We start from the raw sequence: 22,646 nt of genomic DNA on the forward strand, positions 1-22,646 counted from the left end.
GGACAGATGGGAGGATGAAGAGAAAAGGAGTGGATGATGAAGGGTGGAAGAGCTGAAAGTAGAGGAGGTTACTGTGTATTGATCTTGACTTGTCTCTCCTGCAGCAGGTCTGATTCAACATTAGCTCTGAACATGAGAGCAGCAGGCCGGACACGTTCAACCCGGCAGGCTGTAGACACACATACAGCGCACACACGCACACACACACACACACACACACACACACACACACACACACACACACACACACACACATCCTTTCTACCTGCCTTATATTCTGCTGTCAAGCTATTCTTAGAGTCACAGTAAACAACTTAAAAATAATTATGCTCCGCCTGCAGTAGGCTGTCGCCGTGTGCCGAGAACCAGAACCTGAAATATGTTCAAAAACAAAGTCATGCATCTCAAAGTCTGTTTATTGAGAGCGAAAACACATCCAGCTCTCCCTGATAACGCAAATATGTGCAATATGTGTTCAGCATCATCATACTTTACTTTTCAAATCATTTGTAAACCTCTCCTATTGCTTCTTTAAGTCTTTTGGAAAAATTGGTTTGAAAAATGAGGTTGATATGATACTTAATATGTTCGTGTTAAAAGACTATATTTGCTACAAGATATTCTGTAAAGATTCTAATGTTATGTTCTGTGTTCATTCATTTTTCTCTCGTTTTTGTTTCAACTAAGAGTAATGACATTTGTAGATAAAGGATGTTGATAATGCTCTTTTGTATCGTTGGTAGCCACAGATCACCCTGATTATGTCACGGGAACGTTTGGAGGGTACAGCATGGTGTGCTGGAGAAGACTTGCGTGGCATGTTCTGTGTGTGCAATGTGGAAGTAAATCAATCTTCCACTCTTACCATATCCAGTAGCATTTAAGACAACTGCGACATCACTTCACTAGTGTTGACTTTCTACAAATCTAAGATCTTGATTTCAAAATTTGACCGGAGAAATTGTCTAATTGTCATGCATTGACCTGCTTATTTTATCTTTCATTTCACTCTTAATATCCCATTTTATGTCTTTTTTATAGAATCTTGTTCTTTCATGTGAACTGCCTTCTTCTTGAAAGGTGCTTTATTTTTGCTACATTGCAGTAATCAGACATGAGTGACCATTGCGGCCATAAATCTTCACTCATTTTTTAGGCAACATTGCATAGTTTCTTGCCTTCAAAATATTCACACTTATTGTTTGTTGCTTTTCAAGATATTTTAAAGTCTTCATTTAATCCATGCAGGGCCATTCCCCAAGGAGACCTCTCTCCTGGTGCCTTAGAGGAAAGATAAAGGAAACAAGGGCATCGACGACTCACTTCAAGCAAACTAATAAGTCCTGACTTACTCGTTCACATGCACAATTATAGAACAAACATTATCTTTATGATGGAACTCAATCTAGCGTTGTCTTTGGCATCTCATCCTGACCTACATATGCAGCACAATGGAGAGAAGCAGCCCAGACAAAATAAGAAAAGACAGACAGGGATAACGCAGAGTGAAAAAAAAAAAACGAGCAAAGTAAGAGATGGAAGTCTCCGCAGAGTGGAACGAGGAGAAGGGACGTTGTTGAGCAGCAGAAGTGTAGCATGAGGAGCACAGGCTGTCATGAAATATGTAGGAAGGAGCAGCTCAGCACCGGAACACAAAGCCATTAAAGAAAGCCCTGGAAGAGGCAGTCAGCTAGAAACATAAATGTCCACTTCCTTATCGCGCACACAGACACACAGCTAAAAGAACTACACACTTCCACAATCTCTTGCATCTCCTGGTGAAAAGCCAGGACTCTGATGTTCTCAGACGTGTACACAGACTTTAACACACTTTTGTGCTCTCAGAGACATACGAGCACGCAGGTTTAAATGCATGTGAGGGCTGCAACGCCGGGAAACAGACGCAACCTTCTCGCTGCCGCTGCCTCTCCCTCCTTCTCTCTCAGTGCACTTTATTGTTTTTTGTAAATCATTGATTGGGTACATGTAGGAGACCAGCGAGACGGTTAGTTTGACATGCAGAGTGTTTTCGGTGTTTCGGGGTCGGACAACAGGGCAGAGGCAGCTTACAACCGTTTCTGCAGGTGGCTCAGTACGAGACGAGCGGCGTTCACTCTCTGCGCTCTCAACTCCCTTCAACTCACTGGGCTGTCAACAAGCTAAGAATTTGGTGCAATGCCGAAGACGGAATAATAGAATAGCATAGTGTTTATATGCCGTTTAGCGGTGCACACATTTTTATGCACTGTTCTTTATTAAACACGTATGAGCTTTATAACCATGCGTCATATGTTGGCAGGTTTACAGGGTTTTACTTTTATCATCTCTGGCAGCAGCTGCAGCTCAGGCCTGGAGGGGCCCAGGAGCCACACAGGATCTAATTTGTTTGTGGAAAACACAGGGAAACTTATGTTTTCCTTTGTTCAGGCAGACAAAAAGGTTCAATATTAGAACACAAATGGGAATAGTTAAAGTCTGCTGCCAGGTTTCATTTCTTCTATGTCAGTTTTAGATGGTTGGGCTGAAGTTTTAAGGTGGCGGTTTGTGCATCAGCTCCTTGTTGATTTAAGTCTATGCTGGATTACAAATCAAAATCTGGTCAGAAACACCGATTGACAGTTAAATGCAACCAGCTAAGGCAGGCTACATTTTCAGAAAACCACATGTTCAGCGCTGCAGCTCTGGATGGTACCAACTCAACTCCTTTGCTCAAAGTGAGAAACCTTGAGTAGAACTTTAGCAGACGGCAGATCATGATCTTGTAAAGTCATTGGACACACCTTCATCCATCTGCTGACTATATATAACTGTTTTAATATCCTGATGACATGATGTCATGGGTGACACATTGAGCCAGAAATGAAAAGGCAGGTAATGAATAGAATCGTCCTTTTTGTTGGTGGGGTTCCTCTGCATTCAATAAAGGTAAAGGACTGTCACTACCGCTCTCATTTTGAAAGAAAGTATAGATTGTACATGGGTTGCAGATGTCCTCTGATCCACGTATAGTCTCAGAGGCTGATAAATGATTTGAACCTGATAATTCCAATTTAAGGCTCAGATTTCCGAAACAGATGAGCTTTTTTTTTTTTTAAGTTTAGAGTTAATCCTCATCTTTCAATAGCAAACCTGTGTTTCCAAATAGTCTACCTTTCAAGAATGTATAAGAATAGCAGTTGCTAATCAGCTGAGTGCTATACAGGAGGCAGGGCCACTTGAAGCCAGCTGGCCGGAAATAACAGACATTAAAACACACAAGTAAGCTCAACTGTCTAACCCCCCCCCCCCCCCCCCCCCCCCCCCCCCCCCCCACACACACAGCTTCACACAACTGATTACAATAAATATCCCAAACAGCAGTCCTCTATGCCCCCATCATCATCATCATCACTATCATCACCACCACACCCATCAGCTCCATCATGTTCTCATGCCATGATGAATCAAACTTCATCCGAACTTCTCTCCATGTGGGTCACATCAACACACATGCACGGATCACTAGTGGGTATGGCTTCTTTTTTTTTCCTCTCTACTGCATACCTCATATAGAAGGTATGGAGCAAACAGCATGCGCCCTCTCCAGTAAATCACAGCAGCATGGGAACTATAGAGGCACAATGCGCGTTCAAAACGAGGTAATAAGTGATAATAAGCGGGGTTGTTACAGCCTTATATCGAGAGTAGTTCAATTCACGCATAGAATGTATTTACTGCGTCCACGTGACATTTGCAATAATCACAGAGGACAATACATGAGGCGGGTAAGGCTTTCGTCTACCTGGATGCTGCAGGAGATTTCGGTGTCGTCCAGTAACCGGATCGTGCAGAGGACCTCCTGGTCCAAGGAGCGGATGCTTGGGCTGCGAAACCGGAGCATTTTCATCCTTCTGTCGGTTCTGTTTCAGCTCCTCATGTCAGCGGATCCACGGGCAGACCAGATACGCACATACGTAGGCTAACATACATACACGGAGGGCTCAGGCATACGCACGAATTGCATACATGCATGCGCCTCTCAGCCGGGTCTTGTCACCCCTTGTGACGCCCTTGGGAATTAATGGGTGGATGGAAAGAGGGATGGATAGATAAGAGAATGGATGGATGCAACAGAGCAAGAGGGAGGAGAGCTTGCATCCGTCTCCTGCCTGCCCACTGGTGGATATCTCTCTCTCTCTCCAACTCTCTCTCTCTCTCTCTCTCTCTCTCTCTCACCCTCCCTCCCTGTCTACTGCGGTCAGGTCAGCAGACACTCGGATCTCGTTGGTCAACCCAGCAGACACTTACATTTTAGTGCGCCTATATGCTGAAATTCACGGTAAACGCATTCAAACGGCACAGATCGGGAGCGAGCAAAGTTAGCGGAAAGATTAACGTGAGACAACATCCGGTTTCCAAAATAGGATGTCAACTGAGTGTATATACAAATTGCATTTGTGGAAATAAGATTAAATTAATTATATTAACATTAAGTATATAACATGTTTCCTGCATCTCGTGAGTTAAAGGTCTTTATTCTTTGATTTGAGGGTTGCTGACTTGCTGATATGTATGTGTTCAGGACATTTCTGACCACATCCAAACAAAAATCAAACATGTTAACTGTACCAATTAAGATATTTTATGAAGTAGAAACAGCTAATTTCTGAAACGTTTAAGGTGCTATGAAAATATTCTTGTCAATATGTCCATACAATGACTGATGTATATGTAATCAGGGCATTGTTGACTCCACTCATACTGAAAATCAGACATTTTTACAGTAGAGGACCAGCACATTCTGATGTAGCATTTCAAAATTAAATCCATAGTTACAAATTAATTTCACCACAGGTTAATTATCTTTCTAGCAACTCTCAAATCAAAGAATAAAGACACTTCATCCACAATTTGTATTTTCCCTTTTACTCACGAGATGCAGGTAACGTGTTTTATACTTAATGTAAATATAATTCATTTAATCTTATTTCCACATAATGAAATTTGTATGTACGCTTAGTTGACATCTTATTGTGGAAACCAGATGTTGTCTCACGTTAATCCATCCGCTAACTTTGCAAAATCCTTCGCTCGTTCCCGATCTGTTCCGTTTGAATGCGTTTACCGTGAATTTCAGCATATAGGTGCACTCAAATTCAAGTGTCTGCTGAGTTGACCACGGAGATCTGAGTGTCTGCTGAGGTCACTGCGGTCCCTGTCTCTATGTCCGTCTCTTTCCACACATTATAATTATGATCCCACGTGTGTGGTGTCACATTGGCAGCTGGTGAATGTAAATCACCCGCCCTGTGGATTATTTATTTATTCACTCGCAGTTCAAGGCTAGGAGCATACAAAAGGTAAATTACTTTTTTATTTTGAGAAAAAATATTGAAGTTGTTTAAAAAAATGCACACAGCTGCAGTCAACCCTCATTTTAACTGTGAGGTTATATTTTATTTTCAGCAATGATGAAGTCAACTGTAAACGTAGACTGCATGGCTGCAACGTATACTGAACGGGACGCTGTCTCTTTAAGTGCAAACGTAGCCGGCGTGCGTGCTGCGTCCTCACGTGCCTTAGCAAAGCAACGAGCCGCTGTCAGGAAGTAGTATATATTACTCACCTGCTCCTCCTGACGTAGACCGTAAGATTACTTTTGCATCGGTAACGTGCAGTATGTAAGTTGTTATTGTGTTAATACTAATGAAATGTGCTAAGTGGTAGGCCACACCCGTGCAGGGTTTTCGTATTAATTAAAGGCTGTTACTACCTGACGTTACGGAAGCCCAGCCAGTTCATTATAACGGTAGGTTACATCACAGGTGAGCTTATATTATTGCTACGTGTTTCTATGGTGGAGATGTTCGCATGTGTAGATTTGTCGACCATGCCGAGTTGCAAGTTCATGCAAACAGTTATAAAGGGATTTTTCTGCCTTCAGGGGTGTGAAGACCCGCATACAGGATGATCTACATCATTATGGGAGTCTCGGGCTGCGGAAAGTATGTATAGGGTGATGGCCTCAAATTACTTGTTTTATCCGCCAAATATCCAAAAAACTAAGATATTCAAGTTAGTATAACATTGTACAATATCAATATAATTGCTGATTCATTTTCACGAACCGATTAATCAGTTCACCCACAAATGATTTAAGCTCTTAACAACAGCAAATCTGTGGCAGTAAAGTGTTGGCTTTAAGCAGTAGATCAGGTGTTATTGCGCTGTGTCACATCTGTGTGTTATTTCTTCCCCCTTTTCTTATACAGAAGCGCCTTAGGGGCCTTCCTGTCAGAAAAGGTAAATTGATCCATGCATAAACACACCTCCATAATGTATCTGCACGCAGTATGACTTAACACTGCATATATGTGTTTGTATGCACCCATCAGCTGGGCTGGCCCCTGCACGAAGGGGATCACTTCCACCCACAGGGGAACATTGAGAAGATGGCTCGTGGTGAACCACTAACAGACCAGGTGTGTGTGTGTGTGTGTGTGTCTTGTCAGCTCTAATCGACTGTCAGTCATTTACAGTGTGAGCCATTTCTCTTCTGTCATTAGTAAATCATTGTCTCAGACTCACAGCCACAGAGAACTCACTCAACAAGTGGCCGGAGAAAGCTTCACTTTGTTCAATATTTATCTTTTTTTCCTGTCCATGCTAAACTTTCAAAATACAGGTAGACCGCCAAACAATTGACTGGCTAACTGCCAATGTTGAATCTACAAGCTTACACAGGCAGAGCAACGCCCGCCAACATTTGGCAGCAGTTTGCTGGTAGCGGTGTTGGGTGGCTGATGATAACCTCCCACTCAGAAATCTGCTTTTGAAATCCGCTTTGATTGTCGGGTAGAAGCACCCCGGGACCTGCCCTGTCCAATGTTTTAAAAATACTCAACAGTTGGCAGTTTGAGAATGATTGTAAATGTGGGATTACTGTCAGGCTGCAGCAAAAATGTGTCTTTCATGCCCGTATTAGAGTTGGCAGGTTGAGCTTGGCATCACCGACCAGGACATGAGAGAATTTGATTCCTCTCATTCGAGTTCAGCTCTTCATATTAAAAGGCACAGCCGTGTGAAATACTTGTTACTCCAGATCAGTTGTAACCAAGTTAGGATTGATTCTATTTCTGATTGCTGTGTAATCAAAGATGTGTTAGTGCTGCCACGTCTGTCTGCCTGATCTCGGTTTGATTCTCTGATTGGTTCTTTGAAAGACTCTTTGACTTAAGTCCATTACACAGAACATGTTGGCAGTGACTTGGAATAATAAGATCCACTCCCAAACACTTCTCCACAGCTTTTGCTGCATGTCTGTGTCGTCAGTATTTGTTTGTTATATCTGAATGTTTTTTTCAGAGGAGCAATGTCTTCACATAGTTTGAAATATGTTTGGTCATTTTATGAAATAATCTTCCAGTTTGATGGCGCAGTCTTGCTCCCCCACTGTAAGTTCAGCTCCCCCTCTCTGTCCCGTGGCGTTTCTCTGGTGGACGATGCTGAGCTAAACGCCAGAATTAGTGTTGATGTCCTCAAAACGTCAGTCAGCGCCTTCTCTTGCTTCCTTCGGTAAAGTAAATAATATGATTTATTTTCCGTCTTTGAAGCGGCTACAATCATTATTTTTGTGCTAACAATGTATCAAATGACAATGGTAAAGGGGTTGCTCGTAGAATAAACGGCTCATTCTGCAGCTCCTCTCAGCGTTACGGTGCTTTAGCAAATGCTGGATGTGCAAATAACATCATCACAAAGATTTAAAAACATTTCTTAACAAGTACAACTGCTGCTGTAGACAATGATGAAATAATTCTAACATGCTGTTGATAAAATATGAAACAGTTATGTTGTTGTTCTTCAGGACAGATTGCCGTGGCTTCTCAAACTACATGAAGTCATTGAGAGGTAAAAGCAAACAAACCTTTCGTACACACAGACTATTTATCACGCACATGCACACTCGCGTGAACATGTTGTACCGAAGACGCAACACACTTTTGAAATGACAGAAATGGAGAAGATGGTGTGTGTTTTTAGAGGGTGAGAGGGAGCTGAAGAGCCGAGCAGCGAGGTAAGGATATATGCAGGGTGTGAAATTGTCAGGGAAAAAAAAAAGATCAAAACTATCAAAGATGGTTTCGAAAATTGAGACGAGGGAGCGAGGAAAGGGAGTTTGGGAGAGTAAAAACAGATTAACTGAGCGACAGTGCAGAGGAGAGCTGAAAAGTATGCCATCGCTCTCTTAAAACGACTGCGGCGACATCAAAGGATCTTTTCCAACTCTTCCACACTTCAGTCAGCCTTTATCCGCTCATCCCCGTATCCCTTCTTTTCTCTCTTCACCTCCTTCTCCCCTGTAGCTGTTTGTGAACAGAGTTCTCCTTTTTCATGTCCACACAACATTACGGTGTTCAGTTCAGCAGTCATTACTAATTCTGCCCTCGCTAACTATTTGCATTTTGTGTCTTCCCATCCCAGAGGACGGTGTTCACGCTCTGACGCTCTTGTGGCGTGCTCCGCTTTGAAACGCCTGTACAGACAGATTCTGCTCTACGGCTCCAAAGCCCTGGATTCCTCCTCCGGTCCAGACCACGATATCCTGCCTCCAACCCCTCCCGATGTCTTTTTTCTCTTCCTACACGGCGACTACGACCTTATTCAGCAGAGGATGGTGGCCCGGAGGGGACACTACATGAAGGCAGACCTGCTGCGGTCACAGTTTGACGTTTTAGAGCCTCCGTCGGATGAGGAGAATGTGTTGCCTTTGGCGATCAGCAGGAGCGTCACCGACATGGCCGTGGAGGTCCAGACGCACATCGTTCGCCTCAAGTCGTCAACATAAACCACAGTCCATATCTAGTTCATGTCTGAGAATAAAGCACCGTTTCAGTTGCGGTGCAAAGCCACAGAAGCTAGTGCAGTAGTGGGAGTGTTGCAAAGGTTTGAATTAGGACTCTGCTTTATTTTTTTGCAAATGAGATATAAACCTCCAACAGTATGCCACACAGAAGAAGGCTAGAAGTTCACACAAGCAGTTCAACGTAGTGTGGATAAGTACTCTTTTTTTTTTAACACAGTCTAATTTTTTAACTTTTATTTTTGACTGCATTTTTAATGAACCTAACTATGAAAAAATAAATGTATTTTAAAGGATTTTACCACTTAGATCATATTTTCTTGTATTGTTAGTCGTCACTGTTGGGTTGATTCAGTACGGGACTATGACATTTAAATAAACTGATCATGGTTTTGTATTTCCTCAAGTTTTTGAATCCCATGTTTAATATTTAATTGTACCCATTAATATAGACTAATCAATTAGGTAACTAATCGCTGCAGCTCTATAGGGAATCTTTACATTTCAGAAAAGAACGCTTTTCGTGAAAGTTCAGTTTGGTTTAGAGGACACAATTAGCTTCTGGACAACAGAGTCCAAGACCCGTGGAAACATACATGCAATGTTTCTACAGCTATAATGATTTAACACTTTCTTGACTCATTCTACTTAATTGAATACACTTTTATTGTTCCACATGACTCAAGATGATCCATCTGTTCCCCCCTTCAGCCTTACAGGTTTCTCTCATCTGCTCCTCAATAGATTTTATCAAATCTAAGCGGCTTTGCTGAAGTTTCTGACACTTAAACATCAGCAAACGGATGAGTTTAGTTGCAAATCATTTGATCAGTCAAAACAGCTCTCATGCACTGACATCACCTGCCAAATGCACAAACACATCTTAAAGTGCAATCTTCAGACTGAATACGATGACGTAGAAGGATTAAAGGTTTAGTTTGAACTCTTAACTGCTACACACTTCTGTGAGGGAGGTCCAGCTCCTCTGACAATAGCTTGATACCGCACTAAAGGTCAGATCGGGTCAAGGCTTCATGATTCCCATTTCCTGATCTATGAGCCTGTTCAGAAGACTCACACACCCATACGTGACCATGACCTCGACGCCCCAATCAAACACACACCACCACTCAGCACTGTAGGGCTGTTTTTATGGTGTGACTCATCTGCAAACCTCAACCCGAATATTTTAGGAGCTTCTAATCCAGAAAAAAACCCTTTGGCTACTCTCGTATCTCACACATCCAGACGAATGGGCACACACTGCAGCACACAGACACACACACCATTAGAGATTAAACCCCCTTCAGTCTGGCAGCAACAGAGAAACACACACACACACACAGGTTGTCAAAGGGATCACATTCACACATATCTGATGTCGGAGTAATTGTCGCGTGTGTCAGTTAATCCACTCGGTCTCTTAAGAGTGAGGACACAAAAGCAGGGACGGCAAACGGGGCGCAACCCTCTCAGACAAACACACACACATTTAATATTAGTTTAAATACATAAATTACAGAAGTTTTAGCCAGCTGGTATGTCGTGTTTTTAGCTGAATATAGAGACAGATTTCAGGGACATGACTTACATTACATGTAAATAATGAGAATAGACATTTTATTATTTTGTGCATAATTCCAGCTGAATAGACCGTAACAGCTGATGTTACTGTGGAGGTTGAGTGTAACTGCCCTCTAGTGTTCGTAGTGTAATAGTACAACATTACAGAGAATAGCGTGTATACCTACTTGAAAAAGGGATTTTCTCTCAAATTCAGAGAAAGGAGTGATGGATTAACTGTATCTGTCACTTATATAATACATTCATGTTTTTATCAATCAAAGATGATAAACCATTTTGTGTTTGTCTTCCGGCTTTATTGATCACAACAACAGCTCAGGGTGCAACATTATGTTGAACAAAACAAACATCTGGAATACATCACCTTAGCCTCTGGGAAGTTGTGATCACTATTTTTCCCGATTGCACGTCATTCTATAGATTTCATTATTAATACATTAATCACTAAACAAAAATAATCAACAAATGAATTGATAATGAGAATGATCATTTACTCATCATTTCACTGTTAACCCTGTTACAGAACTGTGAACATACAGTGAACATGGGAGGCATGGAGGAAACAACACGCTTTTTAAAGCACGAAACCATCGTAAATACAAGTGAAATGACAACTGTGCAGATCAGAGTTTCTGTGCCTGTGTGATAAACGGGGAAACGCATCTTTTTGGAGCTCAGTGTCATTATCTGGTGTGTGAATCTAAAGTGAGCTTCTAAGAACATCCGACGGTCTCTGAGTGTTACAAGCTCTCAATATTGTCCAGGTGGCAAGATGAAAAGAGGCCTGAGCTTCATGTACAGAGATGAATTAAACATGACCTGGCTCGAAATATATCTGCAATTGCTACAAGTCTACAGTGTGTGAGGTGGGTTTCAGTACCTGTACGGACCTGTGATTGTATTCTTTGGTTTCAACCCTAATATTAACCCAAAGCACTCACTGTTAAAGGACAAAGGGGACGGAAATATCACGTAAAGTGTACGAAGGTGAGTGTGACTGTTAAACTTGCATGTCTGTGTTATTTTTGTAATGCACTTTGCAAGCGTTGATAATTATATCATGTTTGAGTGTAGGTGATTTGATGTAATATGTATATGCACAGATCAACATCTGTGTGTGGTTGTCAGAGACTGAGCAGATGTTGTATGGCGGTGGTGAGGTCTCCTCCAGTGCTGATGAGGACCTGAAGGTTTGCCTCTCTGTCTCTGAAGCCCATTGAGCTCAGATGCTCCAGCTCGTCCTGGAACTCAGCTTCGTCAACGTGGACCTGAGGAGAGTTATTTAAAGTCTTACTCATTACAGCAACGTAATCAAAGAAATCCTTACTAAAGAGGTTTTGTGCCTCTTGGAGGGAAAACAACATTTGATACAATTCCACGTGTGTCTCAGCTGAATGGAGTTTCAAAGATTAAAGGGCTCTCTGGAGATCACACCGTCCATTTTGTTAGATTGAATCTCGACAAGAAGTGCCAGCTGCACTGGCCTCTATGGGTTCAAATATCCTTGACCGCTTTAAGGTGACATCCCTCATCAAACGTCACATCTGGATGTGGCCAGTCAACTTTTGGCCTGAAAATGTTATTTACATTTATTGGTGACATTTCAAATCCAGGAGATGTACAGATCAATTACAGAAGCAGTCACGGTTATAAGGAAACACTGAGATACCCCATGATTGGTGTCAGCTAGCGCCTGTAGCATCTGTTGCACAAACTGCTGCTGCTGCTGGTCTGTCACCGTGGCAACCCGAGGACCACTTCCTGATTGGCTGTTCAGGACAAAGTCAGATGGCAGCTCAGGGGCATCATTAACACCGGCTCTGCAAGATACGGTGGTGACTCGTGAAATGCTTTTACGGTTTCTTTAATGCACTTTGCATGAAAGTACTGCTTCTACCTAGCAACTCAACCATCTTTTGAGTAATCCTCACGTTAAGGTGTACTGCGAGTGTTTATTGTGCGTATTTATACTTACGTAGGTATCAGCGCAGGAGCCTCCGCAGCCAGAGTCTGTAGGCCCTGTTGGATTAGTAGCAGAGCCTCCATGGCTCTGGGGTTCAACATGGTTGACAGCAGCTCTGGACTCTGCAGCTACATATTTATCATTAATAATAGCCACTCACAACATAAATATCTGTTTTAAGGAGATCTATGTAGGAAAAAAGATATTTTTCCAATGTTGGGACCAGTCATAATACTGTTGGCTATCTAGTTGCAAGAAGAGAGGTTGTTTATAGTGAGGCAAATAAACTCACCTGTTGCAGGAAGAGAGGGATCTGCTGCCGCATCTGCTGCTGCAGCTGTGGATTTCCTGAGAACAAAGGGTGACTCAGCAGCATCTGAAACAGTATGAAAACGAGACCTAGGAGACCTGTCAGAGTGTGTTCACAAGAACTGGGGAGGGGAGGACTGTAGCCTGGTTCCACACCTCTGGATTGATTTTCTTTTATTCAGCAATTCAGATGCTCATAAATAACAGAACCTAAAAAATAAATTGCATGCAGTTGTCCAGTGAAAATAAGCAATGTGATTACCTGTCAAGCGTTTCCTGTCATGCATGTTTATGTTTTCTCGCATGCACCCGTAAATTGTGTATGCGTCACCTGTGCAGCCAGGTCAGGGTTCTGGCTGAGGCAGCCGAGGACACTGCTGACGTAGGGCCCCGACAGCAGGCTCTCCATCAGTCCTGGACTGGCTGTGATCTCCTCCACCAGTGACTGCATGCCTGAGGAAAGAGAGCGGAGACCACAGACACAAGATGAAGAAAAGCAGGGAGAAATGCTTATAGTTTAGCCAATTTAAAACAATGACCTGTTTCTTGGTTTGTTTAAAATAACTTCAAATACATCACGAAGCTGAGAAAGCAGACGTTTGCCAGATTGGTTTGGTTGCCCCACTATTGCATGGCGCTTGCGTATTGGGCATGAGGTTCTACTTTTTCTCTTGGTGTAGTTAAACTGTGTGGATTTGTATTTCCGTGCCTGCAGTACCAGTGCTCTGAGGGTTTGGATCAGCTCTGGGCGTGGCGGTCAGTTCTCTGAGAGGATCTGTGGAGTGACTGGAGACAGGTGGAGGAGCGTCGCTTTCTCCTTCAGTTGGCGGTTGAGTCCCAGATGATGCTCTCACCACTGGGGCTGCTCCCACCTGGATCTGAGAGGGTAAGGACACCACAAACGACAGATTTGGAAACACAAGATTAGTTTGACATCATCTGAAGAGACAGTACGGGAAAACATCATTTTGAAACCTGGACCTGTGATGATTTGAGTCTTTCGGCGGCACTCTTCTGAAGGCCATCAGAATCACCAGTGATGGTTTCAGGGTTTTCCTGCTCCGGCTGCAAATTGTTTAATGCTCTGTCTTCACTATGCATCACATCCTCTATTATGCAAGGGTTCCTGACGAGCTCCAGCACCTGCAAGATGAGCAAGAGCAGAAGATATTGAACATAAGGGCGGGAGAAATGAGTCAAGGAGAAAGCAACTCATTTCAAGTCGCAGTGAAATAGAAAAAAGTACCTTTTTTTTCTCCTTTTAACTAATTAAAATCACACACCTGTCTTACTTCTAAAATACATTTAAAAGGACATAAGCAAATGACATATTTTTATACCCACCTGTGTGATGATATCTGCGTTGTTAAGCATATCTCCCACCTCTGGGTCGCTCTGCAGGAGCTGCTGAATCTGAGGACTAGACCGGATGAGCTGTCTAGTTAGTTGAGGGCTGGAGGAGGAGAGGGTGCTCTGCACGAAGGGGCTGCCCACGACACGGCGCATCATCTCCGGGTCAGCCAGCAGTTGTCTCTCCATCTGGTGCTGGAGTGCAGGGAAGAAGCCAGGCACGCTGTTCGTTAGGCCGAGACTATCCAGACAGTCCACTATGGAAACAAGATCAGATCAAAAGAACAAGAGTAAGTAGAGGAAGTGGAGAGGTGAGTAGGATCTGATCAACCCATAGTGGCAATATAAACCCACATAGAGTGGACAGGGGAAAAAAGGAGGCGGTGAGGGGAGTTCATGTGCTCTGAAGTTCTTACCCAGACAAAGGGGAGAGGTGGGAGAGGGTGTGAAGCTTTCAGGGTCAGGATCTAGAACGGCTGTGAGCTCTGACTGGACCATTTCTGGTGCTGGATCACAGGCGGGCGCAGCAGACGGATGATGAGGCCTGAGAGGGAAGGGCTGAATCTGAATCTAGCTCCAGGTAATAACGGAGTATGCATGAGTAGGAGGCGGCGTTGGACTCAAGTCAAATTGGATGTTTTTTTTGTGAGTCTGACACTGATACGGCGTATGAATGTATGGATTTCCCTATTATGTAAAATTGTGGTTGAATTTCGATGCATTTTTTTGTGGCTGCCGTAACAGGTCAATCTACACTTACTAACATTTGCCACTCTTCCCTAAAGATAGCACATGAATTGAGTGCAGGCTTTTTTTCCCCAATACAATATAGTGCAGGTCTAAACTTAGCAGTGCTTAATTTTCTACCTTAATGTGACATTGCACATGGCTTATGTATGATTTAGGTGAAAGTGGTGCTGGTTTACAAACTCTCCAGACTCTCCTAGTGCACAAAATAACATGTAACATATTTAAAAAGGAGGATAAACCTTAAAAGTCACAGTCCACAGGCTGCATGTACATTATTAAAACAAATCCCGACACATAATAAATTGTAATCTCTACTCTCTAGTCTGCCTGCTGTGACCAAATGAGAACATTCCATATACGTTTAGTGTACCGTTGGATCATGCGGAGGCTGACTGACTCATCCTGGGCTTTAAGGTGACTCAGGAGTTCTGACTCTCTGAGGACCCGGCCTGAGTCCATCAGGACCAGCTGCTCTGCCGGGACCCCCAGGCGCTCTGCTAGACCCCATTTCAGCTGTACACAAATACACACATCACAGCTTCTCAGGCAGAACCACGGCACGAAAATCAATAGACACACGTTTCTCAAAAGACGTAAGACTACAGCTGAAGCCCAAATCAAGTCATTTTACGCACAAAGCACCAGTGAGTGCGTTTGGCCTCCTGACCTGTCTGACGGTGCAGCCTCCTGTGACGGTGAAGTCCTTGCTCTCAGTGAGAGTTTTGACAGCGACGTGGATCATTTCAGTCCGGTCACGACGATCACCGGGCGCTCTCGTCTCATCTTTCACCGACATCTCCCGTCCGCACTGACGATGAGGAGGAGGATGAGCGGACCTGAGGAGGAGCGCGCAGTCACGGTGCGCGTCTGTCCCGATGACTCGGCAGAAAGTTGTGTGGATGAGCGCCAGCTTTGACCCGACTGCGCAGGGTGGTGTAAAAAAACTGTTTATAATCTTTAGTACCTTTAATAATGTACAGTTCCTTATATATATATATATATATATATATATATATATATATGCTTAAATTAATTCATGCCGAAGAATTATGAAACCGGAGTCAATTTAAAGATATAGTACATAAAAAACAGTAATAAGAATAGACTATATACGTTCTTAAAATTCCCTTTCACATTAAAGACATCTTCTCACAGCGTCACAAAACGTAGGCTACTTTAAATGTATCCAACGTGGTAACACTATGGGTCCAAAGGTACATTTTTATAATCTCTTCTAAAAGCTTATCTGTACTTCAGCTCAACGCTCTTAGATTTAGATTTCTGACACTGTACAAAAAAAGGACGATTGTTTTTTCACTGAAAAAGTCTTTTATTTACTCAACAGTGAGAAGAAAAAAAAAAGAACAAATCAAACATGTTGGTATTCAACACCCCACAAAAAGATGCCTGTGCCTGCAGGGGGCAGCATCACGTGCCAACTGCCAGGCCACCATTTTAACACAAAGTTTAAACTTAATCAGTTTTTTAAAAGCATCTGCAATTCTTGTTCAGCTGTGTAATACATCCTGCTGCCTCTGGAGTGTATCCTGTGTGTGTGTGTGTGTGTGTGTGTGTGTGTGTGTGTGTGTGTGTGTGTGTGTGTGTGTGTGTGTGTGTGTGTGTGTGTGTGTGTGTGTGTGTGTGTGTGTGTGTGTAATTAGGGGGGCATGCATTATGCTGACATAAGAGTCCGAGCTAAAAAAAAAGAATAAGGTAAGAGAACCCTGATTATAATCAGCAGTGCTTTTCTTAATTTCTTTATTTTAAGGCCAGTTGGGACCTTCATAGATCCATCTCTGGGACTTTCTTCCCTTTCCTGTTTCCCTGCCAACCAGAAAAACCAAGAAAGTACACAGTTATTAATTATTAGTAATAAAACATATTTCATAGTTATGGGTCAATAACAATACATGGTGAAATGAAAACCATGGAAATGAAAATGAGAACTTGTTGCGGTCAAGTCTCTTGAATGAAGGCTGGGACGCGGTCACACGCGTGCTGTAGGAGGGTTTGAGCGGACGGCACTAGACATAGATAGAGGGCGTCTGCTCAGGCGCTCTTTGGTTGCTCTCGGCCTGACAGTTTTTGATGTAAAATCGAATGGATGGCGGTCGACACACAATAGAACCATTTCAAATAGAAAGCATTTGTTTCTGGTCTGTTATTAAATATATTTTCAATAGTTGCTACTATGACACCATCCCTGCGAATGGCTCTGTGAATAAATCAAGCATCCACACGTCCTGTGGTCGTGTTCCAGCTAGAGAGCCTTTTGGCAGTGCAGACCTGCACGTGTGTTGTACCCCAACGATACGACGACATAGCGCCGTCTCTTCTTTTGGTAACGGTGACTTTACGAATCAGAAGTAAATGATTTGAACTCTCACCTGATGTTTTGGTTGTTCTGACTGCAGACCTTTGACTTTAGACCGTTCTTGTTCAAGGGCACCGTGTAGTGATGCTACCTAAATAATAAAAAATGAATCAAATTCACATAAAGGTACAAACATCTCACACAATCGTGTTCCTCTCTCATAATCCTTATACCACCGTAACACACCTGTAATGACAGTTCTTCTTTTATGTGTAGTAGCTCTTCTACCTGTAGAAGGAGTTCTGCTTTGTCTTTCACTGAAGGAGAGAAACAGCATGAATATACGACGGATTGTTTTGAATCATCATTGGGAAAGAAAAGGGCCGACGCTAAAGGAAGGAGGGCTGTTAAATGTAGTTCAACTCACTCTCTCCCTGTTGGAGCATCTTAAGCAGCTGGGAATTTCTTGCTTTCACCTCTCTGTATTTCACCTGCAGAGTTGCGAAGCAAGAAAAAAACGTTTTCGTTGTTGTTTTTAAACAGTTTATGATAAAAATCCGTTTGAGCAAATCGTCATTGTGTAACTTTGTATCCATTAAAAGGGCTGTAACTAGCAAATGCATTTATATACAGAAAAAAGATTTTTTTTAACAAATAAAATAATTCTAAGCATTTTTCCTGAAGATCGGGGTGAAATTATAGAATAACGTGGAAACTGCTTATGCCTGCTCACCTCCCACTGTGTAATGTTCTTCTTTAGTTTATCGATTTCCTCGTCTTTCTTCTCCAGATCGTACTTCAGCTGCTCTGCTCGGGGATCCTAACAGGAAGGAACGGTAGACAAGAACAAGTCAGAACGTAAGGAAACACAAACTTCACTTGGTGGATGTTGCGTTTAATAAATCACTTGAAAATGTTGAGACGCAGCCGTGTGGACAGACTTAACGCTGGGGTAGGCAATCTATTTTTTGGCATTGTTGATCAGAAATTCCATAATAAACTTTCAGCGTCTTGTAATTCAAGTGGTACCTCAGGGTGGGCAGTTTTCTGGAAAAGGTAAAAAGACAACCCTGCTTCTGCAGCGCTCCCCTCTCCGTCTTAAGCCCGTCACCAGACCAGCACGGGCACCCTTAGTATTAAACCGATTGTACGTGAATTGCACACTATTTCCGGTGAAATATTACAGTATGCACATATTACACTACGCTGGCATAAATATCCAACACGGCAATGTGGCAGTGACGACAAAATTCATAACAGATAACGGCGGAAATGCTCTAAAGCTGAGCATTTGTGTGAATACAGGTGTATTCAGAAGGTCTGAGAAAAAAAAAAGAGTTTCCTGAACATTAAGGCATAAAAACATGTTCTAGCAGAAACCCAAAAGTACAAGTATGAACCTGGAAATGTCCATGATACAAGTGTGAAATGGCAAGGCAAAAGAGTGGGCATTTTTAAAAATAATCCAACAAAATGTAGTATAAAAGGACAAAAATTAACAGTACAACAAAACTATTTACCTTCACCCAAATCTCCAATAAGTCGCTGTTCTCTCAAGTTTTCTGAACACTAACTAGATACATGACCATTGATCACATCAAGGATGGGAACTTTTACAACATGATAAAAAGTTCATCTGAAGCAAAAAAAAAAAGAAAATACACAACCTCCCTCCTGAAACTCTGAGGTAAAGAATCACCTTGTGACTCTGTAGAATTTTAACTTTAAAAAAATGCAAATAAAATTCAACAACACGTGCAAGATTTGTTGATGTTCTATAGATACCTGAGGCAGAATATACACAGACAGCTGAACCAGCAGTCCGTTCGTGTGTGTGTGTGTGTGTGTGTTTCTGCCCGTCTACTCACCGGTTCGTGTTCCGTCGTGATGACGACTTCCTGTCCGTGGCTGTTGGTGTACTGCTCACGTCTCTTCTCCTGTTGGACAATCCGAGTGACGTCATCCTCGAGCTTGTTGAAGAAACGCTCCTCCTGCCCGAGTCCCAGCGCTACGTTAGCCACTCTGGCGTCCTGCAAGGGAGGGAGGTGAGTGTACAGTCGGGATATGCCACATCATACATGATATTCAACAACAAATCAAAAACCAATGCAAATTATCAACAGGTAATTTAAATAGTTATTCTATATTCAAATACAATAAATAATGTTGCGCTAAATGTTCTATTGATTTGACAACAGTACAGTTCTCGAGGACTTTGCTCACCTCTTTCTCTTGTTTCTTACTCAAATGTTCTGCGGAGAGACAAAGTGCGTCGACATAAAGATTATATTCTGGGAGCCTGTTGAGCTAAAGACAGCAGCACACCGGATCAGTTTGATCAATAGGTTCCTCTCACCTGCACTGCCCTCAGCCTGGAAGTCCTGCAGTGAAACGGTCTTTTTGTCCTTTGCCTGCTGATTCTTCTTTTTCTCCTTCTTCCCTCCGACCTCTTTTCCTCCTCGAGACTTCGGCGAGGATGCGTTTGTGTCTTTGGGCTGAGTGAGAGCACATCATTTGACTTTAACTTAGAATTAAGGTTCCTAACTTCCAACTACTATTCAAAAAACAAACTACATTAAATAGGACTTTGACATTAAATTGAATTCATGCTAGAAAATATTTCAAGGGAAAAAAAGGTGGTAAGAAGTTATTAAGACATCCATTTTGAATGACCAGAGGCACCTGCCCAACTAAGTAAAGTGCCAGCATGAAGAGGACACAAGATAGAACAAAGCAATGTCTTTTATTGTACCTTAAAAAAAATCTCTCGGACCAGTGTGTCAGAGGGCAACACAAACAGATGTGAGACTCTATGCTGTACGGTCTTTTCTTATAAAATTGGATTCACCAGAATCATCAGATGATGAGTTTACAAGAGTGATGATTTAGAATATTTATAATGACTTCACTCTTACGAGGAAACCAAAATAAAGACAGTGTAGTCAAATCCTCTCCAGACTAAGACTCAGCAGAGACAAGTTTAAGTCAAGAGTCCAATTTTGCAGATATGTCTGACTACTGTACCCCTTGTCTCAAATTTGCAAATATAAGTGTGTGTGGGCAACTTACCGGTTTGTTTTGTTCAAAATCCATTTGACTTAGAATCAAAGCCTTTTCCAAGTCAGCCTCATAAAGCTCAGAGGTTATCTACAGAGGAAGGAGAGAAACAGATGAGGCATTGGAGACAAATAGTTGTTACCGTCTGTAAAATCAGACATGACTGCTCTTTCCTAATGCCGGAATCCAAACAAGACTTGGCGTACCCTTTCCTCTTCCTACAAGTTTGCAGTGACAGGAGAAGAAAGGACGTGACACCTTTAGTAGTAGCATCTAAAATATGTTAATCACCTCTAAGAACACTCTGCTTTTGGCTGATACTGCTGCACATAACCCTCAAACTAGCCCTCTACTGCTGACCCCTGAGCGTACTGTGGATTATTATTAAGAGAATGTTATTTGCTGTATGGATCACAAGCTCACACATTTGTTGTCGCTGCTGACCTGCTCATCCCTCTGCTTCCACTGCTGCCACCCCTCTGCAGGCATTTTGTGGTCCCCTGCTGCAGGACTGAGAAGTTCACCGGCTATTCCTGACAGTGTCATGCAGGGAGGCGGAGCACACGACTTCTGAGGAATCTTCTTGAAGGCCAGATTGCGTAACTGATGAAAAGCAACATATGAGATTAATTCAAACACTGTCTCTCGTTATGACCACTGTTGCTATAATTGCTCTATCGTTAGCTGTGGAAACCATGTGTGTGCATGAACAGAAGCATTGTATTTGCTGAACTAATCGATGACTTATTCCATTAATTAAGTGTCAGACAATTGTGGAACAATTCACTTTATGTTTTCCCAGACCCAAGAGACCTCTTCAAATACTATTACAATAATATAAAACTAGGAAAATCAGCAAATCAAAGAAGCAAGAAGACTTCCAAGATTATTCAGTTATCACAATCGTTGCAGGTGTATTTTCTGTGGATTGACTAATTGATTTATTGACTATCAGTTATAAAATGTGACTTATTAATGAAATTGCACCGCCTTGCTGAGGGCCTGGTGTTGTTGGTGATGTGTTTTAAACACTGGTTACATGCTTAATTTAAATGAATACCAACACTTGCTCTAAAACAACCAGAAGCAAACCAAAAACACACAATCTGTTTTCAGCTGGGGTGAACCATCCTCTGCAGTTTCATTTCAGGTGAAGTGAAACATCAATCGTGTCTGTGACAAAACGGAAGCCATGCATGCGCCCTAATACCAGATATGCATGAAGCAGAAGGTCGCGAGATGCTCCCGTCGCTCACCTCGTTTGCCTCACTCTGCTGCTGTTCCCTCTTCTTCTTCTTCTTGTCCTTCTTCTTGTCGTTGCACTGAGCCGCTTTGCCCCCGGCTGCTCCTGCCTTCCCCGGTCGAGGCTTCCCGTCCCGTCCGGTTCTGGTGGTGGTCTTCCCCGCGTCAGAGGCGTCGGAGTCCGAATCCGAGTCTATCTGGAGCAGGGCAAAGCGGGAGGCGGTGGTGGGGACGGTGATCATTGTAGACGATGCCATTCTCAAAGAGGAAAACTCACTGAGGGCAAAAGGAGACAAAGAACAATACAGTTAGGATAACTTGGAGCCGGTTGTGAAACGAGTTAGCTTCTAGTTGCAAGCTGTTTTCAATATAAATACACACTATAGATCTGCCACACTCTCTATTCATATCAACAGACTGTACGTAGGTATATTTAATCCTAACAAGCAGTCGTCGTAATAAATTAAATGAGATGGTAACTGCTCAGTTAGTAGCAGACTGGCTGCTAGCATTACATAGCAGTAAGTTAACCTAGCTAACTGTGCAGCAGGTCTCGTTAGCTCGAAACAAGTGCAAAAGTAGCGATGCATGACAGTCAAAAACACATTAATGGACTCACGGTAATCTTATGTTTTTAGTACACTAGCTGGGTTGTTTTTGAAGAGACAGTAGTCACAATAAAAGTTGCTAGAGAGTACTTTCACCTGTTCGTGAAGGTGTTGTCGGGTACTGTCGGGTTTGCTATCAGTGATTGCCTGAGTACAACAGCCCGGTGGGGCCAAAAAGGATAAACGCGATTGGTGATCGCCCCTCGCTCGTTGCTCTTTTGCTATCCGATCCCTTTTGTGTAACTGTAGACACGTTTAAAATAAAAGTATGACAGATCTAGCTCAGCGTTTTTGTCTCGTTAACTTAGTTTAGACTGCAGCTTGTACTGTAATACAGTGGGAGGCACACTTTTGGTGGGATTGGGGCTGTAATACATACAATAGAGGCGTGACATTGAGATATGCATAGATGTTTAATAGATTTGACTGTAATAAGAGTCACACATGAAAGAAAATAACTTACACAGCAAGAATCAACATATAACAAACAGCACAGAGTGCACACAGATATAACACGTTTGTATACAAAAAAATCTAATTAATAAAAAAACACTACCAAGCTTTATATTACTGTTGTAGTGCAGGAAGCATTGCATTTAGTCTAGTGGTCATTGTAAGTGCTAAACA

The 22,646-nt window shown here is 42.6% G+C and overlaps 4 protein-coding genes across 6 annotated transcripts in view; 1 reads left to right on the top strand and 3 right to left on the bottom strand.

Annotated features, from left to right (window-relative positions):
- Positions 1-3,886, bottom strand: part of frmd3 (FERM domain containing 3) — a gene marked incomplete at its 5' end in the record, with an annotated part of 51,059 nt that extends 47,173 nt beyond the window's left edge. Inside the window, one exon of the mRNA XM_079160870.1 lies at positions 3,782-3,886. Within this exon, the coding sequence (XP_079016996.1) occupies positions 3,782-3,886 (105 nt within the window). The remainder of the gene's footprint in view (positions 1-3,781) is intronic.
- Positions 3,887-5,624: 1,738 nt separating this feature from the next.
- On the top strand, positions 5,625-9,270 carry LOC306696789 (putative gluconokinase). Its single transcript, XM_079160490.1, has 6 exons — positions 5,625-5,788; positions 5,924-5,984; positions 6,252-6,282; positions 6,375-6,461; positions 7,847-7,890; positions 8,464-9,270. The coding sequence occupies exons 2-6, from the start codon at positions 5,947-5,949 to the stop codon at positions 8,825-8,827; spliced, it is 564 nt and encodes a 187-aa protein (XP_079016616.1). The 5' UTR covers positions 5,625-5,788; positions 5,924-5,946; the 3' UTR covers positions 8,828-9,270.
- A 2,280-nt stretch (positions 9,271-11,550) lies between these two features.
- LOC306696955 (ubiquilin-1-like) lies at positions 11,551-15,594 on the bottom strand (the record flags this gene model as incomplete). The annotated part of the gene is made up of 11 exons (XM_079160684.1): positions 11,551-11,694; positions 12,096-12,246; positions 12,402-12,517; positions 12,682-12,765; positions 13,030-13,151; positions 13,408-13,576; positions 13,674-13,841; positions 14,043-14,305; positions 14,465-14,592; positions 15,169-15,311; positions 15,466-15,594. 11 exons carry the CDS (start codon positions 15,592-15,594, stop codon positions 11,551-11,553), a joined length of 1,617 nt encoding a protein of 538 aa, XP_079016810.1.
- A 788-nt stretch (positions 15,595-16,382) lies between these two features.
- On the bottom strand, positions 16,383-22,155 carry gkap1 (G kinase anchoring protein 1). Of its 3 annotated transcripts, none has more exons than XM_079160763.1 (12): positions 22,116-22,155; positions 21,426-21,687; positions 20,614-20,772; positions 20,182-20,259; positions 19,469-19,607; positions 19,336-19,364; positions 18,981-19,142; positions 17,846-17,932; positions 17,540-17,603; positions 17,359-17,429; positions 17,186-17,263; positions 16,383-16,622 (listed from the first exon to the last, which is right to left on the bottom strand). In XM_079160763.1, exons 2-12 carry the CDS (start codon positions 21,666-21,668, stop codon positions 16,581-16,583), a joined length of 1,152 nt encoding a protein of 383 aa, XP_079016889.1. In that variant the 5' UTR covers positions 21,669-21,687; positions 22,116-22,155; the 3' UTR covers positions 16,383-16,580. The 3 variants fall into 3 exon arrangements, with proteins under 3 accessions (XP_079016889.1, XP_079016887.1, XP_079016888.1); XM_079160761.1 differs by having other exon boundaries at positions 20,593-20,772; XM_079160762.1 differs by having other exon boundaries at positions 20,593-20,772; positions 22,031-22,122.
- Positions 22,156-22,646: the final 491 nt, after the last annotated feature.

The sequence above is a fragment of the Pholis gunnellus genome, assembly GCF_910591455.1.
Source record: "Pholis gunnellus genome assembly, chromosome: 6".
NCBI lineage: Eukaryota > Metazoa > Chordata > Actinopteri > Perciformes > Pholidae > Pholis > Pholis gunnellus.